Source organism: Panthera tigris, chromosome F3 (assembly GCF_018350195.1).
Source record: "Panthera tigris isolate Pti1 chromosome F3, P.tigris_Pti1_mat1.1, whole genome shotgun sequence".
NCBI classification, from domain to species: domain Eukaryota; kingdom Metazoa; phylum Chordata; class Mammalia; order Carnivora; family Felidae; genus Panthera; species Panthera tigris.
Genome location: NC_056678.1, coordinates 22,711,550 through 22,737,069, shown reverse-complemented (window position 1 = coordinate 22,737,069; position 25,520 = coordinate 22,711,550). Strand labels below are relative to the sequence as shown.

The following is a 25,520-nucleotide window of genomic DNA, read 5'->3' as shown; positions in this document are numbered from 1 at the left end:
TTTGATACACTAAAGTCTTGCTAGTTAAGCCTTCTGTTGTTGGAAGTTGATCTGAGACATGTATATGTATGTTTTAAATACTAGTGCATCTTTGTGGATTTCATTTAGATAAGATGAAACCACACACTTAAAATGAAAACCTCAAATCATTACTTGCTGTCAAAAGTTAATTGTATTCATTTCCTTGGTTGTTTGATGTCCCAGTATGAATCAGCACAAATGAATAACATGCTCTGTTAAGATACTGGCTTTTGTTGCCTTCTGTACTATGGATCTAATAAGGAGTAAGTTGGAGGCCTTTAGGTTTGAAGGAAAATAATCTAGTGAAGTTTTGATTCAGATATTCACTGCACTGATATCCAAGGAAAATGCAGTTTCCCATAGAAATATTTGCTTTCCTGGTTCTTTCTATGGTGACTGTAAACTTTATGAAGAGAAAAGTTTAATGTTCACTTTCTTTATCTGATGAATGTATTCTAATGACTCCATGGTTTCAGGCAAGCTTCTGTTTATAACAAAATGCAATTCTACTCAATAAAATTATACATCTTCCTTGACTTAGGATGGGGTTATGTAATCCCTAGTGGCTTGCCCTAGGTTACAAAGCCAGCAAGTGACACAGCCCAGATCTAAACTGGGTCTTTCCATTGTTCTGCATTGAATACAGAAATGCCTACACAGGCTATTAGCAGGCCTTAAGTTCCGGCAGGTAGAGGAAAGTGTAAAAAGATAATATAAATAAATCGTTCTTGGGTATGGACAGAAAAGTGAGAGCAGTGAATTTTTTTAAAAGTAGGCTCCATGCTCAATGTGGAGCCCCACATGGGGCTTAAACTCATTACCCTGAGATCAACACCTGAGCTGAGATCAAGAGTGGGATGCTTAACCAACTAAGCTACCCATGTACCCCCCTAAATTTTTTTCAATAGGAAAGTTACAGATGTCCTCAGGTTTCTGTGGCATAGGTTAAGAATCTCTGGAAATCTCCAGCATTGTGTGTAACGATGATTTAGAGAAATCACTGCTTGATTTTAATTCCCTATCCCTCCGTTGCTCCTTCCTTCTCTGGTGCCTTATACAGTAGGCCAGGTAGATCACAACAGTTTGGTAAATCTTTTGACCCAAGTTCTGGTAGAGTAGCTAAGGAGCAGGTCAGGGGAGAGAAACAACCATAAATATGCTCCAAAACAAGCACACAGAGAGAATGTAAGACGATTAAACCGTAAGTTCCATGATGGCAGGGTCCAATTTTCTTCAGTTTGGTGTCTTTAGTGCCTGACACAATATTTAGTGCATAGTGTTGCATCCTGTCTGTGGGAAGTCTGAATGAGAAGTCGAGTTCATATTTCCTTTTTTTAAATTTTTATTTATCTTTTAGTCCAAGAGAAATTTTTCAGGGGCCCAGAGACCGTGAAGAGAAATGTTAGGATAATGTTAGATGGTATTGGACAGTAAAGAAAATGAGCTAGAGTATATTCATTTAGTACAGTGCCTGGGATGTAGAGAGTGGTTAATAAATGTTAATTGGGGAATTAAAAAAAAAACAGAATAGAGTGTTTAGGTAAGGCAAGTCCGAAAAATATTTCCATCATAAGATGTACTAAAAAATTATTTGAGTTATATTCTTTCTGAACATTGATTAATGTTTATTATTTTATAAATTCATTATCCAATTAAAAATAAATTCTGTTCCTACAGATTAGATATTTGTAATACAGGAAAAAACATAGTAACTTACTATTTTTATTTATGAGGAAAGGGATATGATATTTGACTATTATGAATAAAAGTTGAATTAATTCTTAGTACTTATTGCTGGATCTGCAGAAAGGTATACATTAGGAGCATTTGGTTATTGATAGTGCTAAACTGATAATAATTTTAAATGATATTTAAATGATAAATGATAGAATCTTCATTTATGCTGTTTCCTACAGCACTATCTGAATAATACTGTTATCAGTATACTTTTTCATAGTACTAAAACAAATACTGAAACACATGAAGTGTCTTGACTAAAAACACAGGTCTGCCAAAGATCAGGGCTGGTGTCTTATTTGTTTATATATTCATTATTCCTTCCTTCCTTCCTTCCTTCCTTCCTTCCTTCCTTCCTTCCTTCCTTCATGTATTCACCAAAACTTTAAGTGTCAGATATTGTGCTCTTTGCTGAGGGTATAAATGAAGATAGAACAGCATCCTTCCCCTCAATAAGTTTATAATATAAGAAAGGGAATAAGTAAATTAAATGAATATTTATAACACAGTGTGGTAAGAATTTCACCAGGGTATTATACCTAGGAGTCTTTAATTCTTAGTGATGAGTGAATGTTGAGAAAGGCTTCACACAGGAGATGGTACCTGAGGTATCCACTGGAATATAAGTCAGCATTACCCAGGTAGAAATCAGGAAAGCCTTTCTAGATGGAGAAAATTACATGTGTAAAGTCACAGAAGAATGAAGACACAGCAGTGTGGGCATGCTGAGAGTAGAGGGTCCAGCTGAAGAGGGAGATCTGTCCCTAGGATGGTGTGATTTTCTTTTTCCTGCCGTTTTCAGGATCCTTTTCATATACAAGTGGAAAAATCATTCAGGTTTGTGACTTTGTGATGTTGGCTCAGCAAACAATAAAAACAAGGTACCCGGGGGAGAAAAAGTGGTTGCAGTGATAGCTCTGTGGAGTTTAGGCTGCATAAAGAAAGAAGAGAAGGTTAAAGGCATCGTCTGATAGGTTGGAATAAATCAGAAGAGTCAGAGGAGTTTGGGTCATGATGAAGTTGGGGAAGGAGAGTGTGGGAGTCAGGAAGTGACAACTGGAAGGATGGGAGGTTCTGAACCTCAGATTGGACTGCAAGGCTAAGTGTTTTTGCAATCACATTGTGGGTCACTTCCCTGATAAGATAACGAAGGTAACAAATGAATTTGTCTAGCAACATAAAGTAACTGCCAGATTTTTAAGTCTTTCCTGCTAGAAGTGCTATGTAGATCTACTTTTATGTACTTTTGATTCTATAAGTGTTGCATACTTTATAAAATTATCCTTTTTTGAGTACCATAACCCTTTTTTTGAAAAAAAAAAAACCCTATTATTTTAGAGTAGTTTTAGGTTCACAGCAAAACTGAGAGGAAGTTACAGAGATGGTTCATATACTCTCTGCCCTCTGCCATTATCACCTTCCCCCACCAGAGTGGTACATTTGTTAGGATTGATGAACTTGCACTGACACTTCATAATCACCCAAAGTCTGTAGTTTACATTAGGGTTTACTCTTGACATTGTACATTCCGTGGGTCTGGACCAATTTATAATGGTATTTATCCATCATTATAGTACCATGCAGAGTGTTTATTGGCACTGCTGTTAAAAACCTCTGTGCTCTATTCATCTCTCCTTTTCACCCCCCCCCCCAACCACTAGAAAACCACTTATCTTTTTATTGTCTCCATAGTTTGGCCTTTTCAAAAATGTCTTACAGTTTGACACATACAGTACGTATCCTTTTCAGATCGGCTTGTTTCACTTAGTAATATGCATTTAAGGTTCCTCCATGTCTTTTTCATAGCTTGATAGCTCATTTCTTTTTAGCACTGAATAATATTACATTGTCAACTTTTGATAGTCAAAAGATATCCTTGCCATAATTGTGTCTGGATCAGAAGATACATGTACATATATGTAAAGCTTTAATAGTATTTTTCTACTATGCTATGAAGTAATAATGCTAATTATGATTGACCCTTTTTTCCCCAAGTCAAATGAGAATGGACTTTCTTCTATTTGGAAATTCTGTGATTTTGGAAAATTGATATAAAGAGAGCCCAGTAAAGAAAAGGTAATGCAATAGTCAATGCTGGTCATCATTTAATTGAAGATTTTCTAAGTAAGAAAGAATAGACTTTAAAAATTCTAACCTTCTTATCAATCATATTTATTGTCTTAATCTGTTTTGACTAAGAAGCTCCTGAAATGTTAAGGAAAGGAAAAATATAGTATTATATGGCAACAATGTTAATGCATAAATAATTTTATACTAGGAATTAGTATAATTTTATATGAGGAATTTTATACTAGGAATTCAAATAGATACCAAAGGAGCAAACATTTGCTACATATATATATCCTTATATTTTACATTGGGAAATAAAAATTGTAAATTTTTAATAAATCTTCAAGTGTTTTGCCATTAGTATTTTTTTACTAAATAGAATTTAGCCTAAATTTATCACTGCCTATCTCTGAAATTATTGCCCTTCTCTTATTAACTGTATTTCCTAACCATATTGGTGTTTGGGTATGGGATTTTTTGCAAATCCAGCTATAACTGTCAAGATTTAGTCCTTGCCTATGTGTTTTATTGCTAATGCACCACCTACTGGTAAATCAATGAATAAATGACCTCTCAGATTTAACAGACCTTCTCTCTAGTCCAGCACTAATAGAACTTTCTACAATGATAGAAGTATATCTGTGATGCTCTGTGTGGTAGCTACTAACTGTATGTGGCACTTGAGCATTTGAAATATGGCTAATGCTCCTTAAGGAACTTGTTCTGAAATTTGATCTAGTTTTAGATAATTTAAATGTGAATTTAAATAGACATTTGGCTAGTGGCTACCGATTTGGATAGCATAACTGTAGTATTTTCCAGAGAAAAAAGAAAAGCAGAAATAGCAAGAGCAGAAGTCTTTGGAAATTTATTGCAGCTGCTGTGTATATTAAGGACTCTCTTAATTCATTGGAATTATTGCCATTCAGGAATAATTCTGCCATTTTGGAAAAGTTATAGCCAGGTCTTCATATTTACATTGATGAGATATCATTTGGAAATATGCACTTGATTCCATTATCTTTGGGATTTCAGTGGCCTTTGCCTCTTTGTTCAGGCAGTTGATTTCTGTTTTTGTTTGGCTGATTCGTTGGCTTTTAGTTTTCATCCTGTGCTCTCGCTCTTTGGAAGGAATCCCTGGCCATTTTTATGGGAACTTTCTAGTAGGCATGGAAAAACTTAAAAGATGTGAAAATGTATTCCATTAACATTTCTACTCATTTGAAAATTAAGGAAAATTTAAATGAACAAGCACATCTGTCTATTGTAAATCACTCTTAGTGAAATTCTGTTACTCATTGTGCAAGCTTCATACTTAAAAGTTGGTTACCACTAGAACTAGCTGGAGTTACCTCCCTAATCAGAAGCGGAAGTAATGCATTTTCAAACAATGTCAGTATGTTTTAAATACACTGATTGAGCTAAATCACTAGGTACACATCTGTTGGGATAGGACATAACTACTAATTACAATTCTCAGCAGGCTCAATGACAGTCATTATGTAACTTTTTGAAGTTAGCTTTTTCAACAGGAAACACAGATATTTAGAAGAGTCAGAGACTCTGTAAAATACATTTTACAGTCTGTACAATTCAATAGAAATTACGGTCAGTAATTAAATACTAATTATTTTCCAATTTCTCATCTAGCATTGCTTGATGTTAGATCATTCAACGTATCATCCACAATGAAGAAAAGTATTTGGGGAGCAGTTATAAATATGTTCTATTATGTTTTCAAATATACGAATCAATTAAGTGGTTAGGCTGAATGTAGGTTTTTAACTATCTCCAAAATAAGGATATTTATTTAGATTTTATTGTGAGAACTCAAGTAAAAAACAGAAACTTAATACTGAAAACTACTTAATGGAGTATCTTCTCATCAGAGTCTTAATTCCTCATTACATGAAATTATCACTAGGAACACTTAAAAGCTTGGAAATCTTCCATCACAGGGATTAATTGACAGCCCTGAAAATACATTTTTTTTTTTTACCAAAATGTAATTCAATGCCTTTTTAAACAACAATTTACAATTGGTTGCTTCACTAGGTGACTTTTGGACACATACCCTTTGGAGGAGGCTAAGGAAAGCTTCTAGAACTTTATAACCCTGCTTCTTAAACTGAAAGTTGCCGAGATAAAAATCCTTTCTTGCCTGATTCTGTGAATCTCATTGCTTCCTGGAGTAATGAAAGCACTAGACCAGGAGTCCGGGCACTTGGGATCTATTTCAAGGAATCATGCCCTCCTCTTTCTCGCTTTCACTTTGTGTGCTCCTTCCTCAGACCACACAAACACAGTGTATCAATTTTTAAAATTGAATTTCCAATTCTCTTTTTATTTATGGATGTATTGGGACATATTTTCTGTGGGCCAATGCTGGAATCAGTGGATGCTTGGCAATGCTAATAGGGATCAGTGTGAATGAGCTAATGTGAAATTTAGAGTTCAGATGGAATTATCCCAGGTATAATGATATGTTTAGGCCCAGGTGCTTCCCACTTTCCCTACGCATAGTTAGTTCAGTTTGTCAGTGTCTCTCAAATCACTCCCTTCCTTATTTCCCTGGTAACTTTGCATGTCATCCCCTTTGGATGTCACAAACCTAAACTACTAAAATCCTCTTTTCTTGGACTTCCTTCAAATTTTGTTCCCTCACTTTAATTCATAGTATAATTAGGTGGATTTTCCCCAAGATTGCTTTAAAATTTTTTTTAATGTTTATTTTTGAGAGGGAAAGAGACAGAGCACGAACAGGGGAGGGGCAGAGGGAGAGAGGGAAACACAGAATTCAAAGCAGGCTCCAGGCTTCCAGCTGTTAGCACAGAACCTTGAACCCACGAACTGGGTTCAAGGGTTCTTGAACCCATGAACTGTGGTGCTTGAACCCACGAACTGTGAGATCATGAACTGAGTAAGGTGGGATGCTCAACAGACTGAGCCACTCAGGTGCCCCTCCCTTAAATGCCCATGCATTCAGAACCTTTTTGTGGTTTCCTAATTACCTCAGAATAAAATTGACAATCGTTAGCCCTCCACACACTGACTCTTCCATAATACTTTTAATTTTTTTATGTTTATTTATTTTTGAGAGAGAGAGACAGAGAGAGAGAGAGAGAGACAGAGACAGAGACAGAGAGACAGAGTGCGAGAGGGGGAGGGGCAGAGAGCGAGAGGGAGACAGAATCTGAAGCAGGCTCCAGGCTCTGAACTGTCAGCACAGAGCCCGATGGCGGGGCTCAAACATTAGCAGCTAGATCATGACCTGAGCCTAAGTGGGATGCTTAAATGACTGAGCTCCCTCAGGCATCCCATCTTCCATAATACTTTTAACATTTTATCTTCAACCTTTATTCTCCTAAAACAATGTATGGAGAAAAAAAAAGAAAAATGTTTCAATATATGGATACTATTCACTTTAAATGAATCAGATATTCTTATGTCTTTTCCTTTATGCCTGTTTCTTTAACATGGGTAACTAAATATTTGAATTTGTTCTTAAAACTTCACCTCTAATTATGAATTCAAAGTAGAGAAACTATCAGATTATTTTCTGCCATGAAATATTACTCATGCTGCTAAATGTTATCTCTTAGAGCAGTATCAGGCAGACAGTTTGTAGTGTCTGTAGGAGTTTTGAATTTTCTTGGTATCGAATTTCTCCAAAGGGTGGCTAGGTACTACGCCTGTCTTCATCTTCAGTCTCCAGAACTGATTTTCTGGTGGCCAGTGAATGTTTCCTCTACCAGGCTCCATGTCCATTATACTTTCAGTGGATTCCTGTTTTCTGCTGCTTTGGCTCTATCTCTGCTCTGTTACTTCTATCTTTCCACGATTTGCCCAATTCCACGCCCATTGCTTGAGTCACAGAAGCATCCCGACTACCTCCAGATTACATGGTTCTCACTCAGATTCTATGACCTAGCTCAAAGAGCTATTTTGACTTTAATGTTTCCTATCTAAATCCTACCTTTGATGTGAACTTCCTCTCATAAACCACCTTCTTTCTCCCATCCAAGTACTAACCAGGCATGACCCTGCTTAGCTTCTAAGATCAGAGGAGATTCAGGTGGTATGGCCATCAACTAAACCATCTTTCTGAATAGTCAGGCTTCTGTAGAACTTTTTGCTTTCTTTCTCTTTCTTTCTTTCTTTTTGTGACACACAATTTTGTACTTAATTACCATCATTTTTCCCCAATCATATTATATGTACTGAGGTACTTTTTTACTGCCCCCCCCCCCCGCCTTTTAACCACAGCTCCCTGCACAAAGAGAAAAACACAATTGCACCCAATAGGTGTGTGTTCCTTAATTGCTGAATGGACCTCAAAGTAATAGTAACAGACTATAGGGAAGATTTGGGTCACTAACTTTATCTTTCATGTTTCCATGTGAATTTCAATGGCTTATCTGGGTCACATCAACAATGTTCGATTTCATTACATAAGTACTTTCTTTTCCCCTCCCAGCTCATGCCAGCAAATCACTGCTTACATTTAAAACCTATTTTGTAACAAAGTCTGATAGTTATCTTATGAAAAATTTATAAAGATTTTTTTAAGTATTGTTTAGTTTACCATAATTAAAAATTATATCATGTGAGTAAGTTTGGCAAAATTTTTTGAAAGAGGCTAAAGCAGTTTATCCATTTTAAGGTGACAGTGGCTGCTATATTTCCAAATGCTTGTACTGAACAGGCTGAGGAGTGAAAGAATAAATGGTGTGGTATGTATTACACAGTATGAATTTAAAGTTTTGTTTAAAACACACTATCATCCTGTTTCTCTGGGGACAAGAAATAAGTCTACTGATTTTATTAGTTGCTCCTTTATGAGGAGGATTTTTAAAGCTGACAATGAACAAGGGAATCCTGGTTAAATTGTTGAGTATATTCCATGGAGAGCTGACGTTTCTTCCATAATCACATGCTGCCACATGGAAGTCAAAGGGCCAGACAAGGCTTCCTTTTTTTTTGCCATGTTATGTCTGTATGAACATTAGAAGTATTAATTTTTTTTCTATGGTGTCAGGAAAGGGTGGATGTCTGTCACTAATTAGTTCACGTCACCAGAGAGAATGTTGCAGTAAAAAAAGGAAATATTTCTCAAGATGATGGATGAAGTTAAACCCTAATGACCAGAATTACTTCACTCAGTATGAAATTGATATTATCATAACCATATGCTCATTACATCATCACATCCCCTTTTTAACAAGTGCCAGGTGACGTAGGTATTAGCGTGGGTCTTTTTAAATCAGCAAAATGTGGAAAAACTAGATTTATCTATTTTTATTGAAATGTCTAACAAATTTTGAGTATCTAGAACTTGTTACATTTCAGAAGAATCAAACAAGGTATATTTCATATTATTTATTAGTGGGATTTGTGATCTAAATAGAACATGCAAGCATGAGAATTGTGATCAAGTTTCATATGTAAATGCCTAGATAATATATATAGACACACCTATTTTAAATGCTATGTCACTTATTTGATCACTCTCCGTCATACTTTACTGTATAATGGAATATTGATAATAGCAAAAATTACATAGTGCCTACTGTGCACCAGCAATTGCTTTAAGTGTTTTATGTGTGTTAATTTAACTAATCTGCAATAACACTGTGCCTTATTATCCCCACTAAGGCATAGACCAGACACGTAGATTACTTAACCATGTTGAGGTTTGTTAGGTGCTTTATCTGTAGAATGGCTGTGACACTTCATAGAGTTATTGTGGAAAATAAATGATAGGCCTAGAGTTAGATACCTACCATGTAACAGGCACTCAATAATTTTGCTAACCTTCCTATTTGAAGAGCTGACTACCAGAAGGAGATTTAGTACCTCATTGTACATAATTTGGATTTGTATCCAGTATTCTGTGAGTTCTGTGTGGTTATAAAGTGTCTAAATTATAGGTACTCAATAAATGTTTGTTGTGTGAAAGGATGAAACACAAAGAAATTTGCCCAGGTAATCTACACATGCCAGTGGTGAAAATATTTTAAATTGTTGCTTAGATAATTCAAAGCATTTCCATCATCTGATTAATTTATTGGTGATAATTAAATCACCTTGAAAAGAAAGTCTTTTAGATCTTTTCTTTGAGAATGTCCTATCAGAGGCAAAACAGCAACAAGTCAGATCCAGCTGACCACCAACAGGAAATATGTCTTGAGAGTGTGAGGTTGACATTGGAGATTTGCAAGAGTTAGGCAAGATTTTATCTTCCACAGCCTTTGCAGGCAGAACAATAGCTATTTTCAATTCATTTTGCTAGCCTTACCATTTAGAGTGTGCTAAGACACCTAAGTCTTAAAACAGTATTTATTTTTTTATTTTTAGTATCATAATCTATGTGTATCTCTTTAAATCACTGGTGAGAAATTGTAAAAACTCATCTATTTTGCTTTTTTTATGACTAAAATATAAAGAATGGATTAATGCCTTAATACTAATAGAGCACCATGTTTCCATTGTTTTGGCTAATGAAAAGCAAGTTGTTATTTATGGTGATGATGTTGATGGTTGATGGTGGTGGTGGTGATGATGATGGTGATAATGGTGATGATAATGGTGATTATTATGGTGGTGAAATAAGATTGAAAACCAACTAAGAATGGATTACTTCCCCCCCAAAGCCTAAAATTTGACTCTAGACTTTGATAGAGTTGAACTAAGGCTTTTAAGCTTGTTCTGCTCCATTAAAACCACTTTATTAAAACAAGAGGAGCTGTTTTTCTGGAAAATTAAAAATTCTAACAGTTGAAATAATTATAGTGAGGTCTATTACAGCCTTATTTAACCTAATCAAGTGAAGGCTGAATCATTCTGACCATCTTTATTCAACTGTTATTTGGCAGAAATCTAATTTTGCTTCCATGTTTGTTCATTTCCTTTCTGATTTTCTTATTGTCAGCAGAAATATTCTTTCCAGGACAATGGCAAATTTCTCACCTTCTGTGAGATGATGTCATCCCATCTGTATGTATGCACACAGACTGATTTCATGACCCTGAGCAGCACCCTATGTCCAGGCTTTATTTGAGAAATGACCTCTTAGACCTCTGCATCCTGGTTTGAGTAACTGACATTTATTTTTACTTTGATACCTGAACTACAGAGCCTACCAGTGGAATTCTTGCTGGGAGAGATGCCAGGCCAATTCTGTTAGACTTTATCGGGAGGCACCATGTTTAGACATAAATCCCAAGAGCTGCTGAATCTTTGCAGCAATCCTAGGTCAACATGAGCTAAGCATAAGAAACATTTTATTTTCAGAAAGTGGGACTGAATAAATGTGGGTATTCAATAAATTCCAAAGAGAAAGTAGTGTTCCTTTTTCCCCTCATCCCCTAAAGATTATCTGAAACACTCCCACAGCATGTGTAGTCCTCTGGCATTTCAGAATTGATGGATTCCAGATGGAATCACAACTTGAACTTACTGGCCAAGGGCAGTCTGCCCTTGACCTCCTGTATTTCTGTAGCCATATGTTCACCAAGAAGAATCCATGGAATAATAAGACTATCAACCAATTCCACAGGCAGGAAAAACCCTTTAAACATTAACTTCAAAGACAATCATAATTTGAAGAACACAATGTAAACAGGAAAAAAAGGCTGGTGATTGTAAGCTGCTTGCAATTAGGCACTAATTAGTTTTATCCAGTTGTGTAGCCTACTGGTCTAGTGTTACCACTTGTATCTCCTTCAAATGTATCAGGATTTCTCAGACTAATTTTTCTTAGTGAAATTAAGCCACAATTTGCAGGCTAACTTATAGTAAAGATATATCATAAATATATAAAGATCTAACTAATTGAATTTCTCTATCTCATTTATATTAAAAATGCAGTTAACTGGAAAGTTGGCACCATGTCTGTTTGGCTCATCATTGTCTCCCTACAGGTTAGCACAGAGCCTGGAACATAATAATTGTGCAAAAACCACATGTTATTAAATTTATTTATTTTTGTTAATACCTATAACTTCTATTTCAAACACTGTGGAAGTGAATTTATTTTCATTTATCTTACTGAGTGGGAAATATTTACACTAAGAAAATTATTATTTCTTTGATGGTACTTTCTTTGAAGATTAATTCGCATTCTGTAGTAATATAGATGTAAAATGTGGAATTGATTAGGCCAGATATATCAACATTCCAGTTACCCCAGGGAATTTTTGTATCCTTTTTGACAATAACTTCCTGATTCATTACTTTACTTTCAAAAGTCTGTTTTCTGCCGCAGAAGTGGAATGTATGCAATGGAAACTTTGAATAATTGCTATTTCCTGTTAAGTTGTGTCCTGTGAATCCATGGGCATGAGATAAATGATCAATATAGCAGGACCTTGAGCAGTGGCAGGCATAAAAATTCTCAGAGCCAAGTTACAATTTAGGAAGGGACTGTATTCCCTCAACAGTTTTTTTTTTTTTTAAAGTTTTTTTTTTGTTTGTTTGTTTTTTTTAATGTTTATTTATTTTTGAGACAGAGAGAGACAGAGCATGAACGGGGGAGGGTCACAGAGAGAAGGAGACACAGAATCTGAAACAGGCTCCAGGCTCTGAGCTGTCAGCACAGAGCCTGACGCGGGGCTCGAACCCATGAACCGTGAGATCATGACCTGAGCCGAAGCCGGACGCCCAACCAACTGAGCCACCCAGGCGCCCCCCCTCAACAGTTTTAAATGCCTGTTATTTACAAGTCACTGTATAGCATGAAAGGGATATTAAATACTGTAGAAAGCAATGTAATATGGAATAATATGAAAGAGATGGTCTTCACCTCAACAAATTACAATCTAATAAATAAAGAGCAGCAGCCAGGACAAGTGGTGGCTCCAAACCTGTGTTCACTAAATGGAAAAAGGCAAAAGGCACTATGTAGAGACCTTTCCTGAGAATAGGTTTATACTGAAGTTCCAACTTAGCAGACAGAAGCCAGTGGTCAGCTGGTGGGAGCAAAGTAGGAAGGGACCACCTGGTAAACACTGGAGTACAGAAACATGACATTGGAACCAAAGGCATTTTACTCTCAAAGAGTGTTTACTTCCTCTGCTTTAAAATTCCTTTGGTCCCTTCCCTGTACAGATTGGGCTAGACCTCTGATGGGGGTCATATAAAGAGCTCTTTCTGGGTTGGAGTCCAAGGAGGGGGCTCAAGGCCAGCACAATTGGGTCCACAGGGCACTCCTGCAGGTGAGTGGTCCCAGTGATGCCCTGGTCATGGAGCTCTTGCCGTGGCTGACCACCCGTCTTCTGCTGCTGCTGCTGCTGCTGCTGCTGCTCATACAGCTGAGCCACATGGCCAAGTTCTAAACCAAGATCCCCTTGTACTGTGTGCTCTGCCTCGCGGTCTCCAGTATGGCCAGGGTCATCTGCTTATTACACCACAGCAGTCACATGGTGGAGAACATGAATATCATCAGTTGCTTTGTCCAGCTCTTCAAGTACATATAGAACCCTTCACTTTGAGATAGAGGGCCACTAGAAGGTGGAAGTGGGCCAACTCTGAGTCATCATTTTTTAACCACCAGAGTGTCCTGAACATGATAGGCCTCTTGGAGGCTCTCCACAAGTGTTGCATGTAGATCACCAAGCAGGCATTCTCTTCATGGGGCCCATAGGCCTGATCATGTGTCTTGGGGACATCTTCATCAACTGGCAATGCTCCAGGACAAACCATGACTCTGATGTCTGACATAGGCCAGCCCATGGTCATAGAGTACCTCAGAATGTGGATCCACCCTGAGGACATGCAGAAGGACAGTCTTTCAAGAAAGATGCCTTTTACCTGGCAATTCAGGTCTACGTGCCCATCATTTCTGTGGTATACTCCACCTTCTCCTCCTTCTGTGACCCCAAAAGGAAGCTCTTAATTTTTTTTTTACATTTATTTATTTTTGAGAGACAGAGAGACAGAGCACAAGTTGGGGAGGGGCAGAGAGAGAAGGAGACACAGAATCCGAAGCAGGCTCCAGTCTCTGAGCTGATAGCATAGAGCCTGACACGGGGCTCAAACTCACAAACCGTGAGATCATGACCTGAGCTGAAGTCAGACACTTAACCGACTGAGCCACCCAGGCACCCTAAAAGGAAGCTCTTTATCTCAGGGACATTCAAGGTGGAGATATTAGATGCCATCCCCACCAGTGACCTCACCATGACTGATGTCCCCAGGCAATGAGGACTACTTTCTTTTACCTAAGACACCTCACGAGAATGGACCACATCTGCCCCTAGGCCATGAGGACCACCTTCTTCCACATGTTCAAGACACTCCAGGAGAATGGAGTTACTGCAAGGCCAGCCCAGTAAGCAAGGCCATGGAGCAGAGTAGGACTGGGGGGCAGGACCTGGCGAGAGAGTGGACAGAGGGACCCTTCCCAATTCCCTGGCCTGCTCCAGCTGCCAAATATCACTGTATCTTGCTCCTGCAGCTCCCATGGCTTTCATTCAGGCCCTTCCTGTCGCTGGCCTCCAATCCAGGTCCCTAAAGTCCCCCAGAGGAGAGTTAGCAGGACCTTTCCCAAGTTCTGAGGGCAAGGCCTCATCTACTCTCATGCTGTGGGATCTGGAAGTAGCAGTAGGCCTGACAGGGTTGGGCTGAGGTGCAAGGTCTCAGGACAAATGGCCAGAAGTAAGGCCCTCTGCCCTGGAACTGCAGAGTAGTGGCAGGCTCCAGAGTCCCAGCCACAGCATCAGGCTTTCAGGGAGAAGAGGGGCTCTGTAGGGACCAAGAACCCCAGTCTCATGCAACCTGGGCCACAGAGAGCAAGGGTGCAGAGTCTGCAACTCCTGTCAACTTTGGGGAAGATCTCCCAAATACCTGCTGCAACTTGGTTGTTACTTTTATAAACGAATTCTCGAAAGTGCAAATAAAAATAAAGGTGTGGTAAGAAGCCTACAAATCTGCTAAGATAGGAAGCTCTTAACATCAGGATAAGTTGCCATTTCGCCATATATGTTTCTTTCTATTTGCAGAACCACCCAAAGTCACTGTGATGCCCAAGAATCAATCATTCACAGGGGGATCTGAAGTCTCCATCATGTGTTCTGCAACAGGTTTTCCCAAACCAAAGATCACCTGGACCATTAATGATATGTTTATCATGGGTTCACACAGGTACTGGGTTTGTATCACATTCTTTGTTTTTACTGAGTGAAATATTAATTAGAATGAATCAAAAGCCAGACGAAACTAATGTGACTAAGTCCCTACAGTTGAGGGAGCTTTGACCAAAATCCACAGCATTTGATTTTCTAAATAGGCCAGGAAATGTCCATAAAATAATAAATGATGACTTGACAGAGTTGAATGTTCTGCAGTCTTGAATTTAATGGCCAGGACTAAGAGCTTCATGATACTTTGCATTGGAAACATGACACCATAACCCTTGGCTTACCTTGAATAATTGAAATGGGGAAAATAAATGTTCTAGGGGGCAATATGTAGTTTCCACTGATCTATTAAAGATATGGTCATGGGATTTAATAGGAGAGAAGGAGATCTCACGGATGGAACAGTAGCTCTAATTAAAATGTGTGCAGACATTCTTTGTAATTCCTAGTCACTTTTGCCATACTGCATTGAGATATATTTTATCTGATGGATGCCTTTTAAAGACATTGAATCTTCTCACGCTCAGAGTGCAATGACCATGGGGAACAGAAACAAGGAAGCTTCCAGCTATTGAGCTTCCATTACTCTGGGTTTTGTCTGAGGAGGAGGGCTTAGGTATGAGCCAGATTCTATTTCTAGACTCATCACTGACTTGCTGTGTGACAGGAGGCATTGTATCTCTCAGGTTTTCATTGTGAGGAATCATTTAGCATAGCAGTTTACAGAGTGTGATTGCCTGTTTGCAAATTCCACTTCTTCCATTTACTAACTGCCTTTGGGTGAGTTATATATTCCCTTTACTCATCTGTAAAACAGAGATAATAATCGTATCTAACTCACTGGGTAATTGTGAAGATTTAAAACATTAATAAACGTAAAACTTCTGGAGCACTTTCTGGCACATAGCAAGTACTGAATACTGGCATCTATTATGATTATTGTTATTATTATTACTACTACGTCTACTATATTTCTTATAAAATGATGACATTAATGGTTTTTGTAAACAGCATCAAAAATATAAGTCTAAAATATTTGTAAGGAGGTACTATAGTTTCTTCATACTGTTACTAGGGTATTTTCAATTTTATTTTCTTTTGTCCATAGGTATAGGATGACCTCAGAAGGTACCTTATTTATCAAAAATGCAGTTCCCAAAGATGCAGGGATTTATGGTTGCCTGGCAAGTAATGCAGCTGGAACAGACAAACAGACTTCTACCCTTAGATATATTGGCAAGTATAATCAGTTTAAAAAGCAATTAAAATAGGATGCATATCATATCAAGCAATGTAAAAGTACTTTCCTGAAAATTAATATTAGGAATCAGTTATAACCAGTCTTATAATTGATTGTTTATTTCACACATTCATTAAAGCAAATATTGTAACATTTAAGTTAAAAGTTCAGGGAGTGGATAGCTTCATCATTCAGTAGAAATCTAGGAGGCTTACGTCTTGTGGTAGAGTCCCAGATTGTCTACAAAGTCTGTATTTCCATGGCTTTTCTGTTCTTTGAAATATTTTGCTTACATATTAATAAATTCTATATCCTTTCTAGCTTACCTCAACTTCCATTTTATATTTTTAACTTATATTTAAAGCTTTATAGTATTTCTATAGTAATGACATATTTATAACATTTCTGTCATTTATCCTGTCTAGCTGTTATTTCACTTTGCATCTTCAGTTTTTCCCCTCCAAACTCAAGCATTTATTGAGGATGCATTTTGTGATAATTATAATAAATATTCCATAATAAAATGTATAATAACATATAATATATAATCTAATATATTTTAATATAATCATATACTCTAATAATATATAACAGAATAGAGTATTTCTTTTAATTTGGTCTTTCTTAAACAAATAAAGGACAAGGACATGACATGTTCAGTGTTAGTTTGTAATTGTGAATAATTAATGGCTAGCAGTCTACCCTGCCATTTATGGTAAGGTAGTGAAACTGGCAGTGGAGAGTAAGAAAGCTACAATAAAAATTAAGAATTGTAATTTGGTGTGTATAGATGAGGGAGGTAGCAAAAGTATTGTAAATATCAAAGCTGAAAGCATAGAAAGAAGTGGTCTTCATTGATAGAAATGAGGAAGGCACATGGTAAGTTTGGAAGATTGGAGAAGAAAGAGACAGTGGGACTGTAGAAAGCAGGTTGAAATAGATTCTGAATCATAGACACAAATTTCAGTTCATTCACAAAGAAGCTAAAATAGTTGACCCACTTATTCACCTTATTAATTGCCCAGAGTATCTAAAATTGTGGAATGTGAAATAAAAGATGTATGTTATGAAGTCCTTACTTTTTGAGAGCCTGCATAATGGGAATGGCTATACATAGAGATATAGAAGAAAGCAGACAGACTAGTACTATAGCAGAGGACTGGTGGAGAGGAAGATTAATTCTGACTGGGAATTTGTAAAGATTTCTCAAAGGAGACAGGACTTAAGCTCAGTCTGGAGGAACAAGTGGGATTAGAAGAGTTGTGGCAAAGGGCATTTCAGGCAGAGGAAACAGCTTTGCAAAAACAGGAAGATAGGAGAGGGTAGGGGGTGCTTTGGGCTACCATTTTGCTCTGTACCTTGTGATGAGTAAGAAAGTGTTATGGAAGGTAAGTTACAAGAGAAAGCTCTGTACCAGTGTATGATTTTTGAAAGCCAAACTAGAGAATTGTGGAATGAATTCACTGAAAGCTTTCTTTCTAGGAGAGGGATAACATGATCTTTGAGAAGTTAATTCAATTTCTTTTAAACTACTTCAGTTGAAATTAGAAAGTCCTAACATGCCCAGCTAAGAGAAAAATGTATGAGTGAACTCTAAAGAATTAGGCAAAGAAACTTAGAGAATGTATGTATTTAGCATCAAAGGCAAAAAGAGAATGGAGACTCTACTTTTTATAGATGGAACTTTTACCCTTAGACTACAACCCTCTCTCTGTAGTGAAACATGAATATCCTTAAAATCACATAGAAAATATTACAACAAATTCATCTACAATTATATTATCCTCATAATTTAGCCAAGTCAGCCTTATCGTAGCTCTTTTGATATTTTTATTACTATTACTCTTCTCTCTGTTCCTTCAGTATTACTTACTATTTCTATAAGATGTTCAGATTTCTAAGATTTGTCTTTCCTTATATATCTCTTTTTTTTCATAAAGACCTTTCAATTAATTTCCTAATTTTTTGTACTCTTTTATCAGAATTATTTTTGCCTAATATATATTTTTGGCCTTAATAAATAATCTTTTCATCACACACATCTATCTATGAACACTTGCATTATAAGAGTTTCATTCTGTTTATAAACATTGAAATAACCAAGCTCATAAATACTGGTAGATTTTGCTAAATTGGTTCATTTAGTGTAATCATGAACAAGGTCCACGTGGCACTGGGCCAGATGTTGACGATTTGCATGTTTGTTTTTTTCAGAAGCCCCGAAGTTGATCGTAGTTCAGAGCGAGCTCTTGGTTGCTCTTGGGGATACAACAGTTATGGAATGTAAAACTTCTGGTATTCCTCCACCTCGAGTTAAGTGGTTCAAAGGTACATTTCTTAAATATGTTCATGTCTGGTTCACTTGGTTTTGTTTTCTCTTTTAAAAAAATGATTTGTTAAAATTTTGTTTTGGTGTGTGACTTAGCAGCCCCATAAAATGTGTTTATGATCTCACTAGAGACAATAGTTCAAAATTCTGAACTCTAAATTTCAAGATTTGACATCTGGTGTGGATTATAGGACCATGAAAATCAAAGCAGGAAAAGTTCGCCTTTGCTAATCCAGCTGAACATTCTCTTTGTTAGTTTAGGATTGTTTCCTGTAGAAAATTGTCCAAGAATACTCTGCTAACGTTTAAAATGGCTTTCCTGATTTCAATTCACTTAGAGATAATAGCTGTCACTATTAGAAAGTTTTCTAGATTCCCAAGGACACTTTCTATAAAGTGCTCAAAAAAAGACATAACATTAAAGCTTACAGGTAGTTGAAAGACAGTGTGATGGGCATCATCATGCATAGTAGATGCTTATATCAAGCATGGAAATTATCTCCCTACATTCGTAACATAAAGATTACACCTTTGTGATTCTATAATAAAATAACAGTAATGTGTTGTTTGTCTTAGTAAGAATACTCTCGGGTCCTGGTCCAGGCTCAGATGCTGACAGTAGATATCTGTGTAAAATGTCCTGCTTCTGTTTCTGTCTCAGTTCTTCCAATATATGAGAAAGAAAAATTCCCGCAAACACTCTAACAGGGAGGTTGCTAGGATTATTGAGATGCTGTTTGCAAAATACTTTTTAATCTTCAGATGAAAAATGCTAAACAGTACAAAGAACTATTGTTGTGATTCTGTTTGTTAAATCACAGACATTCCCATAGCAACGGGTTGATGTCATAATCACAAAATTATGAATTCACCTCGGGTTCAAACTCTTGGGGAACATGAGGTGAAAAAGAAAGGCTTTATGTAGAAAACAAACACATTTAAATAATACAAATCAAAAACAGAAAAACTAGGAGGTAATGCTATTTTCATGGTTTTCTATGTTAAATGATTTTTTGTCTTCATGTTTTCTCTGATGAGAAAGTGTTTCTGGATTTGCTTCTTAATTAGGTTTATTTCAGTTACCATAAGCTGTAATTTTAGTTATTTAAAAATCTTAAGTCTTTGAATTACAGATGAAATAGATAATCAGTGTCAAAGTCACATCATAATTAAATAAATCCAGAAAAAAATGTGTTATAGAAGCAGTAGTTCTCTTTTTTAAAAGTCAATGTGACCTGCTGACTTCTCTGCCTGTAGATAGCAGAGTCACACAGAAAGTCTTTTATTTTCCCAAATTGAGGCTACTTTTCTGAGTAAACTTAGTCTTCATGTTAACCTGGGTCCTATAAATGGCTTGGAAGGTAAGGAGGAGTTAGGGAGCCATGCAGTGACCACATGGAAGATTCTAGAATTGATTGCCTTTTAACTTTCTAAACCAAAGATGTTGGAGTTCAATGGGCCCAGTTAAATCTATTCCATTTCTCTCAGTTATGAAACAACAGAGATACAATGTGGACATTAAACACTGACAGACCAAATTAGAAGACATCCTCCAGTGTTCATCAACAGTATGCACAGTAGGCATAAACCCCAGAAATAGGCCAACCTACTGTCCTATCTGTACCAGGCAAGCATTTATTGCATATGCAGAGTCTGGATCACCAAGAACAAAGTTAGAGGATAAACTCTGATGCAGACTGGTTCCAGAAAGAAAGGGGGAAGAGGCAGCTGGGCTCTCCTTTTCCACCTCTGCTAGGGATGAGACAATGGGAGGTTAGGGAAATCCTACCTTATGGAAACCAAGGGGTGAAGAAGAGTCCTTACCTTAACCAGAAGAATAACTTTTTCTTCATACCACTTTTTCTAGCAATTCTGATTGAATATAGGTAGTGATTAATTGATTGTAAGAACACATGGAATCTGTCCTCTTAACAAATTTTGAAGTGTGCGATACAGCATGGTTAACTATGGGCACTTTGTTGCACAGTAGATCTCTAGAACTTACTCCTCTTGGATAATTGAAACTTCATACCTGTTGAAGAATATCTCATTTCCTTTGTCCCCAAACCCCTGGCACCTACCATTCATTAATAAATTAATAAATTATATTCTATTCAGGCCATCAGAGAAAAGGAATTGCATAAGTACAAATACCCATAAAAATTTTGGATTTTTCATTTTAGAAATAAGCAACATATAGTGGGTTCAAAAAAGAATAGAGACACTATTAAAATGTTTTATAGAGGATATTTCTGGTGAAACATTAAAGAAAGTAGGTTTTTCAATTTAGATTGGTGGTTCTTAAGAGTAGTTGGGGGTTCCCCGTCATTTTTTTCAGAGAATCTCTGAGACTAAAATTACTTTCCTAATTATACTAACATATTATTTTTCTTTTTCATACTCATTGTCTCACAAGTGTATAGTGAAGTTTTTGGAGGGTACATGAAGTGTGATATCCAACAGAATGAATGCAGAAGCAAGTATGAGCACTCAGCTGTCTTCTATTAAGCTAGACATTCTAGAAATTTGCAAAATGTGAAACACCACTCTTCTCACTAAATTTATCTTATTTTTGGAAAAATAATTAATTTCTCATAAAATATGTTCATTATGTTAAAATGTCATGAGTTTATTATAGAATAAATACATACATTTAAATTTTTTCAATTTCTAAAGTGCTAAATACAAATAAATATAATCTATACAAAAAAAACCTCATTAAAGTCCCCAATAATTTATAAGAGTGTAAAAGGGGTTTGAAGGAAACATTTTTGAGAACCACTAATTCCCATCAACTATTCGAAAGGATCTTATGCCAGGGATAATGATTTCTCTGTTGTTAGCCTTTACATCCATAGAAACCAGAATTGAATTTAAATTACAGCATAAAGAGAACCCTCTGCAGTGGTAATGATTGTTAAATCCTAGCATGGGTTGTCAGGAAAGTTTGTATATTTCACTCTGTAAAAATTCTAATCTTACCTAATATTAAAACTAAATAATCCCTATTCCATTACCATCTCAAAGTTCCATATTTCTCAATGGCTTCCCAATAATTTGATGACTAATTTAGTAGATGACTTGACTAAACTGGTGTTTCCCAATTTACATTTTCATTATTGCTATTCTTTTAGCTTTTTTTTTGAAAAAAAAACCTACTAGCTAAAAGGTCTTGATTTTATCCTTCGACATAAACAAAAGAAATAAGGGAGAAGTAAATTCCAAAATTCTAAATGCATTTTAGTCCAAACATTCTAATACTTGATGAACAGCTAGGTCATATTGCATTCTCCCTTAGTGGGAGGAAAGTTTATGTCAACATCATCTGCTTTTATTTATGCAAATTTCCCAGAGGCACATAGACACAGCTTTGGTTGCTTCTCTTATTCTCGTGTGGTATGTAGTAGCAAGCTTAAAAGGATGATTTGGGTTTTAAATATTGGAATGCTGAAAAATACTTTATTTTTGGCACTGATGGTCGCTATTGCAGTTTTTTTGTTTTCAAATTTATGGCTCCTTTGACCCCTTCTGTTCTCAAAATTATAAAAACAAAAACAAAGATAATTGTCTGCTTGTTGCCCTGAGTCTGTTGATTGGTGATTTTTATAGTATTCTAGAGGATTACTTGTTCTGGGTTTCTCTCTCTCTCTTTTTTTTTTTTTTTTTTTTTTTTTTTTGTTAGAAGCTAAGTGAGATACTATGGTGGTCTTCAAAGCACATAGCTAGGGTAGTACATGACCTTTTGGAGAGCAGTTTTTTAGACTTGACATCTGGGCATGCTGTGCACCCCTAAGAGCAATGGCCTTCCAACCTCCAGGAAGATTTTAGGATCCCCACAGGAAGTTTGATATTACTCTTTACAAAAAGGATGTGGACACTAAGATAGTATTAAAGATCCAGTAGTAGGTATTTTTTTTTTTTTATGAAACTGGCCATCCAGGTAATTACATTCTTGGGAGAGGAGTCACCCTGAAGGAGGAGATACATAAGGAGAGACTAACCTAACTTACAGATTAGTTAAGGCATTGTTTTCCTTCATAGAGAAATGGTTCTCAGGGGATTGGAGGGGCTGAAGGGACACATAACATCAGAGACACACAGATAACTCAGACATAACTAATTTTTCTGCTGTCATTCTAGCCTCACACTGAGGTCAAACTCAATGCATGTGTTTCATTTTCCACACATTTATTCCCTACCTGCCTCTTCGAGAAACCTGTAACTCCAACTTCAAGAACTTGATGAAAAATACAGATTTAGTAGCGGTATTATGGGAGATTTCTATAAAACACTTCTCTCTGGCCATTGTTAGAAATTTCTCATCCAGGGGTGCCTGGGTGGCTCTGTCAGTTAAGTGGCCAACTCTTGGTTTCGGCTCAGGTCATGACCTCACGGTTTCGTGAGTTTGAGCCCCTCCTTGGGCTCTGCACTTACAGTGTGGAGCCTGCTTGGGATTCTTTCTCTCCCCCTCTCTTTCTGCGCCCCCCCCCCACTTGTGCTCTCTCTCAAAAAAAAATTATCATCCCGTTTTTCCTCTTCTACCAACAAGCTCTTCCCTATGATCTCCAGATAGCTGTGGTCCCTTCTTCTCCAGAAATCCTCAGAATGCTCTCAGGCAGCCTATACCTCTCACAAGACACTAACTGTGACAGCATTCAGCAAACCAAAAACCCGGTCCATTGACCAAACAAAGAACACCTGTAGTCTCCTAAGCACTTTCTTTTTTTTTTTTTAACTAACAACAAAAAAAAAAAGATTTATTTGGACCTGACAATATGTATACCAAAGAAATAATTATAATCAAAATGCATTAAACACTCCTATTTTATTTTATTTTTATTTTTTAATATGAAATTTATTGTCAAATTGGTTTCCATACAACACCCAGTGCTCATCCCAACAGGTGCCCTCCTCAATACCCATCACCCACCGTCCCCACCCCCCCATCAACCCTCGGTTTGTTCTCAGTGTTTAAGACCTAAATAAGAATGAACTCTTCAAAGCTGTACTGGGGAGGACGAGGTTGGGGAGTGGGGTGTGGGAAAGGATGGCAGCTGTCACTGTGGCTGTGTTGGGTAAGAAGGGAATGGGAAGATGAAGGTTGAAAAAAGGTTTCTACCAGCTTTGTGGCAGGATGAATTTCAGTTATTTAGAAAGTGCTTAGGGGATCCTAAGCTGGTCCACAAAGCTGGTAGAAACCTTTTTTCAACCTTCATCTTCCCATTCCCTTCTTACCCAACACAGCCACAGTGACAGCTGCCATCCTTTCCCACACCCCACTCCCCAACCTCGTCCTCCCCAGTACAGCTTTGAAGAGTTCTTTCTTATTTAGGTACATTCACAGTAGGAAATATCTGGAGCCAGATTTTTGGCTCTTGGTTAGCACACAGAATCATACAGACTAATAAATCAGCTTAGTGCCAACAAACCTTTGTCCTTTCTTTGCGTAAACATTGTTTAAGTGTCTGTGTTGTGCCAGACAACGGTATTGTAAAAACTTGACAGTTGATTTTCTTCAGCAGTCTTGAAATCAACCCAAGAGCAGAGTAAACTATGTAAATACTTTAGGGTTTAATGTTCTCTCTTTGTTTTAACCTAGGGGATCTTGAGCTGAGGCCCTCAACATTCCTCATTATTGACCCTCTTTTGGGACTTTTGAAGATTCAAGAAACTCAAGACCTGGATGCTGGTGATTATATGTGTGTAGCTGTCAATGATGCTGGAAGAGCAGCTGGCAAGATAACTCTGGATGTTGGCTGTAAGCATCCAGCTCTGATAGACACATTTGGTTTTTTCCATGCTAATAACTCTGAAACATTTGGGTGGAAATGTTTGTCAGAAAGGACAAATGAGAGTTAGCGTCTCAGATTATTAATATAATCATGGTGGTAAACATTTACCAAGTGCTTTCTATATACCATGCATTGTGCTAAGAACTTTTATATGCATTAGCTCATTTAACTCTCATAGCAATCCTAAGACGAAGATACTATAAATGTCTCCATTATATAGATAAGAAAAAGGAGTCGTAACAAAGCTAAGGAACTTGACCAGTATCACAGAACTATGGAGGGGCAGAGCCTGGATATTTGAACCCAGGTAATCTGACATCAGAGACTATAAGCTTCACTGGAATATCATGTATTGCCAGACATTTTCATAATAGGAGTCATCCGTTCCGACACAAAATTGCTAAGTATTAACATCTGGAGGCCAGAAATTAGACTTTGGCTCTAGACCATAATTTGGAGATGTTGATGATAGCAAAGGTAGCACATTGTGCTTTTATTTAAAAAAATTTTTTTACTAGCAATTACTCCTCAAGTACTAACAACAAATAAATGTCAGTCACAATGTGAAGGATACAGCATGTGTATGACCACTGTCATCAGATTACTCAAGAAGTTTAGTTCTTTCTCCTTCTTTGTCTCTCTATGTCATGTTTCTTAAAAAATAATTGATACACAGTGTAGGAACACATGAAATAAAACAGAGCTTGCTTTGTATGAAAAGGAACCTGGCAGCTTAATTCTAACAAATAATTCAAACATTGACATTAAACTTATAAAATATGACATTTTCTTAAATTGTATTTTCATTTATGTATGATGATTTTCATGCCTCAATTGTTTTTTTTTTTTTTAAACAAAAGTTGGGAACTATAAAGAAAATGCAGATTTTTTTTTTTAGGATAAAGTAATACAAACCATTCCAGTTCTATCTTAATTCTCTAAATGAATATCCTGGCCCTCCAAGCTTAATATGTTGTTTCATATAAACTAATTTCTTTCCTCCTGGGATCTTTTATGATCCCCTTGCCCCTGGGCTGTCTGGTGAACACTCTGTACTCTTGGTGATTATGCTCTTGGGGTAGAATCAACAGAGCTGGAAATGGCCATAAAGACCACTGTAGAATCTAAGGCACAGCAAAATGTGTTTGACTGTGACTAAAAGCTGAGGTTATTGAGAGAAGTGCCTTGGAAAT

At 36.9% G+C, this 25,520-nt stretch overlaps 1 protein-coding gene across 1 annotated transcript in view; it reads left to right on the top strand.

Annotated features, from left to right (window-relative positions):
- Window positions 1-25,520, top strand: part of HMCN1 (hemicentin 1) — a 464,244-nt gene that overhangs the window by 200,225 nt on the left and 238,499 nt on the right. Inside the window, exons 12-15 of the mRNA XM_015543796.2 lie at window positions 14,829-14,970; window positions 16,075-16,202; window positions 18,421-18,534; window positions 24,135-24,293. Of these exons, the coding sequence (XP_015399282.1) occupies window positions 14,829-14,970; window positions 16,075-16,202; window positions 18,421-18,534; window positions 24,135-24,293 (543 nt within the window). The remainder of the gene's footprint in view (window positions 1-14,828; window positions 14,971-16,074; window positions 16,203-18,420; window positions 18,535-24,134; window positions 24,294-25,520) is intronic.